This window comes from Castanea sativa, chromosome 2, assembly GCF_040712315.1.
Source record: "Castanea sativa cultivar Marrone di Chiusa Pesio chromosome 2, ASM4071231v1".
NCBI classification, from domain to species: Eukaryota; Viridiplantae; Streptophyta; class Magnoliopsida; order Fagales; family Fagaceae; genus Castanea; species Castanea sativa.
In genome coordinates this window covers 12,174,365-12,181,394 of record NC_134014.1, presented here as the reverse complement: position 1 = coordinate 12,181,394, position 7,030 = coordinate 12,174,365, and the positions used below count along the sequence as shown (strand labels likewise).

Below are 7,030 nucleotides of genomic sequence, written 5' to 3'. Positions count from 1 at the left end.
AAGTTCCTTTAACCCACTACGTGACAACATAAACAATCATCAATGTGCGCTTTTAGTCAAATAACTTGTTTAAATAATTCGTTGAATTATGTGATTTAACACGTGAATGGTTTATGAATAATACAACAAAATTTCGCTACATTTTTCACATAAGTTGAGGTGTCAGCTCACCATAGGTCAAAATAAAATTCAATAAAAAATTATATTGAGACCTACCAAAACTCAAAATAAGGGTGTTGTGAAACTAGATTTTTTCTGTATGAATTGTCACATAATAGGTTGGAAGTGATTTCTTTAAACTTGAAGTAAAACTTTGTCTCAAAAAAATAATGTGATGCTATAGTTTTCCATAAAGTCGAGAAATTATTATGTGTTGTTAGAGAATAGAAAGATAATGGGGTAAATTCGTTTCAAGATTAAGATTTTATTTCTTAGATATGATTTACTGAACCATAAATGATGCAATCAGGGACAGAGGCATTCATGGACCTTGAGGGGCAGGGCAATGGCCCCCATTATTGATATTTTTTTATTTTAAAAAAATATTAGTTTATATATAGGCAGTAATTTTATCGTTTTTGTTTAATAAAATCACATCTTGCCTCCTAAACAATATTATTGACCAATTTAAGAATAGTGCTACAATTATAAACTTTTTTACAAATTATTGAGGTAGCAAATTTTTATTGGTTCGCATCTGGGTCCATTACTTACATCACTTTTTTATTTACCAATAAATACTCACTACATAAACAATTTGTAAAAAAATTTGTAACTTTAGTATTTTTCTCATTTTAGAAGCCATAAAAAATTTATAGGTTTAAAATCTAAAAAAAATATATAAGCCCAATATAATTATCCTAACAACAAAAATTATTAATAGTAAAACTAAAAAAATTAAGCATAGTCAACTAATTTTATCCAAAATAAACAACTAACGATTTTTAAAAAAATTTTAAAACAAAACAATTTTATCTTTACTCAACATTAAATGCACACGTCAGCGCCTAAGTAGAAGTATAGCTGGAGGTTAAAGCTGCCACACACAACCAATAATAGAGCCACCTCACCTTAACTTCAAGTCCTAAATCCATCCTCGGATAAGATAGATAATGAAATTGTTATGAATACATAGAGAATACAACTGGTAAGTACTGGAAAAATTATCTCCTGACTTCCATATTTAGTACTGGATAATCCTGTACGTATTAGAAAAATGAGTGAAAATGAGTTGCGGTAAGAGTTGCTTAGTCATAGTCAAATTTCAATATCATTAAAAAAAAAAGGGGTGAAATGGTTATTTTAGGACGTGGCGGCACATTCGTGCAAAAATGTCCAAACTAACAGGTCCCACATTTCAGCGGACTGAGAGCCGCAGGATCATCACATTCATTGCATCATCAGATCAGACCCATGCACTAGCACATTCCTCGAGCTCCTATATAAACCTTCACAAGCTTTCGACAACATCAACTACTTCTCATTATTAAGAAAAGTAGTACGAAGTCGAAGAGAGAGAAGAGGAAGAAGAGAGAGAGAGAGAGAGAGAGAGAGAGAGTGGTGGTGATGGGTCAAGACATCGACGATTTGCCAAAAAATGCAGCCAACTTCACAGCTTTGACGCCGCTTTGGTTTTTGGACAGAGCTGCTTTGGCACACCCCGACAAAACTTCACTCCTCCATGGATCTCTACGCTACACGTGGCGTGACACGTACAACCGTTGCCGTCGATTGGCCTCTTCTCTCTCCAAACACTCCATCGGCCTCGGTTCCACGGTACACACTCTTCTTGTTATTATTGCATGCTATATAGCTGTCTCTCTGTCTGGTTCCTGAGATAAAAAAAAAAAAAAAAAGAAAAGGAAAAATTATTGCTCTAATGTTTTTCATGTTGCTTTGAATATTCTAGAAATGAAAAGGTCAAATTTTGGATATTATTAATTTTTTATTTTTATTTTTTTTGTGCTTATCCAGTCTGAAATAAATAAATACATGGTTATATTAGTTTGTGTGACTATTTGTCTATTATTTTTTTGACTGTACTATTTGTCTATTATTAGATGTCATGTTCGGTTGATACAATCAAACTTTGGTTGAATTTTTAGTGTTAATCACTTTTTTATTAGATTTTTTTGCTTTGGATTTTCTTCCTTTTTGAGATTATAGCTTTTTTTTTTTTTTTGAGAGAAATTTTGAGATTATAGCTTGATTTAAGCAAGTATGGTGGATGATATTGTGAAATCCAGAACTCTTAATCTAGATTAGCAAGTTTCTACTTAATGGAATATTTTAGGAAATTTTAAATATCACTTTAATTGGAAATCAAAAAAATTGTTTAAAAATCAGTTTTTTATTTTTATTTTTATTTTTTAAAGTTTTTAAAAATATTTTTTTCTTATGAGGAAACAGTAACATTACGACACGAACACGAAATGAAATTAGTATATAGAGTTTTTTAACAGAAATTAGTATATAGAGTTTTTAACAGGCTTATAATATTTTCTAAATCAATTTCTTCAAGATATAACACTGTCTTTTATGGTTTGTGCCATATTCGATTTGGGATGTTACAAATTATGGTCCACTTTAGCAAGTCATTTAATAAGTTTGGTAATTGGAAACAATGCTAGAAGCTACTGCTAAATTCACTACAAAAAAGCTGATAAAAGTTGCATTTCATTGAATTTGATTAGTGGGTCCTCAATAACATAATAAATAAATTTTTTTAATTACTTTTAGCCTAAAATATTATTTTGGTCTTAAACTTTACCAAAAATTTGTTTTCGTTTTAAATTATTGGAAAAAAACTCTTGACAAAGTTTAGGGATAAAAATACAATTTTAGCCTTATTTATATTTTTTATTTTATATTTAAAAGTTGACATGTAAGCTTTTGAAGTTTATGTAGTGAAATTTGCAATATATTTATACTCTCCTGGTTTGTATTGTACATATAGTATTTTCCTTTCAAGTATCATAAATCCATGATACCCTTAAAGACCTGCACTTATGGTTCATTTGGATTGAGGGGATGAAGGGAGTAGAGTAGAGTAGAATAGATTTGACCCAAAATTAGTTTATTTTTAGCAAACTCTACTCTACTCCCTCTACTCCCCTCTACTCCCCCTCCATCCAAACGGGCCCTTAAAGTACATGGAGCAATGCAAACATTTCACAATGGGTAATGGGTCCGTCATTAATGCAGAGGAAAGACCATTGCTCCAAGTGTATTGAATAATATATTCTAGTGATGAGACAGAGCCGATCCAATGCTTATTGAAACATTGGAAATAATCAGGTTCTAATGGGCTTAATTTCAAAAAGATGTGAGATTTTTTTAATTGCTGTTTGCATTGTGTGTATTCAAATACAGAGTTCATAAGATTCTCAAGAACAGTCTACTTCCAGAGTAACATGTGCTACACAAGAATATGAATTTTCAATGAAATTGTGGTCTTAATTCTGTTCCTATAATTATATGTAAGCACATGGGGAACATATTGAAATGTACATTATATATGCTAGTCTAGCCAGTGGTCCTGAGTCTAATATGAAATCCTTCAATTAGACCCCTTATTATTAGTCACCTTGCTACAAGTATATGGCATTACCTGCAGTATCTGCATGTTTTAAGAAGAGCAGTTTGAAACAAGTGCAATATGACTGTCAATTTTCAAGAGCATCATGTATAGTGAAAAGAAACAAAAATGAAGACTTTATGGTGATCTACAAATAAATTACTTAACATACTTGTTCTTAATGTTTCTTTTGTACTGATCTTGCTTAAACTCATTAACGTGTCTCTTAATTGTTGAGGTTTTTGCTTCCTGCATTTGCTTTCTTGTTTCAAGGTTATACAAAGCTACTTGTACCTGGGATACTTAATTCCCTTTCTGTTATGGTCTTGCTAGAAATTTTAGAATCATTGGTTATGTTGATAGTTTTTATTTTGTTAACATCTTAGTTACATGAATTGTCTGGATGGTTTTGATGCATGTGTTTTGAAATGTTAAGGGTTCTGCTCCCATGGCCTTTATCTTCTACTTCTTTATGTTGTATAAGAGCTAGAACACATTAATTTCATCTTTCTGAGGTTTGCTAATAGGTAGCCGTAATTGCACCAAACGTCCCAGCCCTGTATGAAGCTCATTTTGGAATTCCAATGGCTGGAGCTGTTCTAAATGCTGTAAATATTCGTCTAAATGCATCAACCATTGGTTTCCTTCTTGGTCATTCATTAGCTGCAGTAGTAATGGTGGATCAAGAGTATTTTGGCTTAGCAGAAGAAGCTTTGAAAATCTGGGCAGAGAAAAGCAGAAGTTTCAAGCCTCCACTTCTGATTGTCATAGGTGACAAAAACTGTGACCCCAATGGACTCAAATACGCTTTAGGAAGAGGGGCTATTGAATATGAGAAATTCCTGGAAGCTGGTGATCCTGAGTTTGCTTGGAAACCACCAGAGGACGAGTGGCAGAGCATTTCTTTGGGTTATACATCTGGTACTACTGCTAGTCCTAAGGGGGTGGTGTTACATCACAGGGGGGCATATATCATGGCTATGAGTAATCCTATTATCTGGGGGATGAATGACAGACCTGTATACCTATGGACTCTGCCCATGTTCCATTGCAATGGTTGGTGTTTCCCTTGGACTCTTGCTGCTATTTGTGCGACAAGCATATGCCTTCGCCAGGTAAATAGTTGGGTTTGTAATTGCTTAACATATTTACTTGTGTCTGAAAGAAATTATACAATGACAACAACCAAGCCGTAGTCCCAGAAAATTGGGGTTGGATATGGCTTCTCAATAGACTAGTTAGGGTCAACCACATATTTTTTTTTTCCGCCATTCTATTCTATCCGAAGTTTGAAAGAAATTATGCAATCTTCATTATGTAATCTGAACCCTTAATACCTTGCTTGTTGATTTTAATAGATATGCATGACCTTCATGATGTTTTTTGTGTTTCAGGTTAAGGCTAAGGAAATCTATTCAGCCATAGCCAAACATGGCGTGACACACTTTTGTGCTGCTCCTGTGGTTCTCAACAGCATAGTTAATGCTCCACCTGAAGAAACTATCCTTCCCCTCCCTCATACTGTTCATGTAATGACAGCTGGTGCAGCCCCTCCCCCTTCTGTCCTCCTTTCAATGGCTGAAAAAGGCTTCCGTGTCACACACACTTATGGTCTCTCAGAAACCTATGGCCCCTCCACTGTTTGTGTGTGGAAGCCTGAGTGGGACTCACTACCCCCTGTAACCCAAGCCCGTCTAAATGCACGCCAAGGTGTTCGGTATGTTGGTTTAGAGTGCGTAGATGTTGTCAACCCTAAAACAATGCTACCTGTTCCTGCTGATGGAACTACAATTGGGGAGATAGTATTCCGGGGTAATGTTGTGATGAAGGGCTACTTAAAGAACCCAAAAGCAAATGAGGAGGCTTTTGCAAATGGGTGGTACCATTCCGGAGATCTTGCTGTAAAGCATCAAGATGGATATATAGAAATTAAAGATAGGGCCAAAGACATCATTATATCTGGAGGTGAAAATATCAGTAGTGTGGAGGTAGAAAATGCTTTATACTTGCACCCAGCGATTTTTGAGGTATCAGTGGTGGCAAGGCCGGACGAGAGGTGGGGTGAGTCTCCTTGTGCTTTTGTGACATTGAAGCCTAATGTAGATAAATCGGATGAGCAGCGATTGGCGGAAGATATAATAACGTTCTGCAAATCTAAGTTGCCTGCTTATTGGGTACCAAAGTCGGTTATATTTGGACCATTACCAAAGACAGCTACTGGGAAGATACAGAAGCATTTGCTGAGGGCCAAGGCAAAAGAGATGGGGCCTGTCAGGAATAGTAAGCTATAGCTCTTGATGGTGACTGTAGAAAGAAAGAAGAATAAGAGACTGCTTTCAGTTCTTAACATGTTTTTCTTTTGTTGGTTTGTACTTGTTGCATCCAATCCTAAAATCTCTTTGTTTCTATTTATAAGTGCCAAATGTTGTGCTGGCAGATTGTAAGAAATTAGCTGGTATTCAGCAAAACGTTATCCTAATCTGGTACTGTAATAACTTTGAAGACTTCCATGATGGGTATTAAAAAAAAACATTATTGCATACTGTTGGAACAAAACTTCCTCGCACGGTTAGCACCAAGGTTTGCATTCACTTGGCCATTGAAATTTCATCAACTGAAAGTACCAAGGAAAATAAAGCCACATTGTCTAAGCTTGATGGAAGGGCATTGCCAGTTAGTTATGCAGTGAAAAGAGTTACTGCTGGACTTGTTACTGGTTGTGTCTTCAATTTCCTTACCTCTTGCTATTAATGGTTCTAGCGTCGCACAGCTCCCATATGGGAAGGGCAGGGATGTTTTTGGGCCCCCATGAAGCAGAGAGGGCAGCCAAATTGGGCTAGTCCGTTTGCCTCAGTTTCTTTTGTTTTAATCTAAAAGCATAATTTTTATCAAGATACAACTGTACTTTTGGACAATGATCAAAATAAGGCAATGAAAACAAGTTGATTCAAACACACAATGACAATAATCCTAACAGGGAAAAGAGTCAGAGCCTTTTTGAGTGTCTAAAATAATTGGAGAACAAATTGTGAGGAGAGTGATTAGAATCATGAATAGTTTCAAACTTTCAATAACAGGTATATTGCTACCTTCAAAATAATGTAATTGAGCTTCAAGCTAGGTGCCAGAGATGATTTTGCTAAGAGTAAGAGGCATGATTTAACTTCAACCCAAGCCAGATCAGCAGCAGGTTCGTGGCATCCATGGCCTCTACAATTTTTTTCCCTTACTTTCTTTATGTATCATTTTACTTATTTGCTTAAAGGTAAGACAAAAAGTGAAAGTTTTCAAATACGCAATATCGTATTAATTCTTCTAACAAGGTGAGTACTAACTTAGGATTGTGTAGGTTGGTGTCATGTTGAGACCATCCTAGTTTTCTTGCCTATTTCAAGTGCTTAAGTTTTCTTGTAGTTAAAAAATTGATAGACCAGACTTATTTAACCCACTCTC

General features: G+C 35.1%; 1 protein-coding gene and 1 long non-coding RNA gene across 2 annotated transcripts; one reads left to right on the top strand and one right to left on the bottom strand.

The window, feature by feature from the left end:
• Positions 1 to 1,465: 1,465 nt before the first annotated feature.
• Positions 1,466 to 6,133, top strand: LOC142623161 (acetate--CoA ligase CCL3). Its single transcript, XM_075796563.1, has 3 exons — positions 1,466 to 1,776; positions 4,105 to 4,692; positions 4,972 to 6,133. The coding sequence occupies exons 1-3, from the start codon at positions 1,567 to 1,569 to the stop codon at positions 5,866 to 5,868; spliced, it is 1,695 nt and encodes a 564-aa protein (XP_075652678.1). The 5' UTR covers positions 1,466 to 1,566; the 3' UTR covers positions 5,869 to 6,133.
• LOC142623163 (uncharacterized) lies at positions 5,838 to 7,030 on the bottom strand. Its single transcript, XR_012842066.1, has 2 exons — positions 6,748 to 7,030; positions 5,838 to 6,694 (listed from the first exon to the last, which is right to left on the bottom strand). It is a non-coding gene; the product is annotated as an uncharacterized LOC142623163 (long non-coding RNA).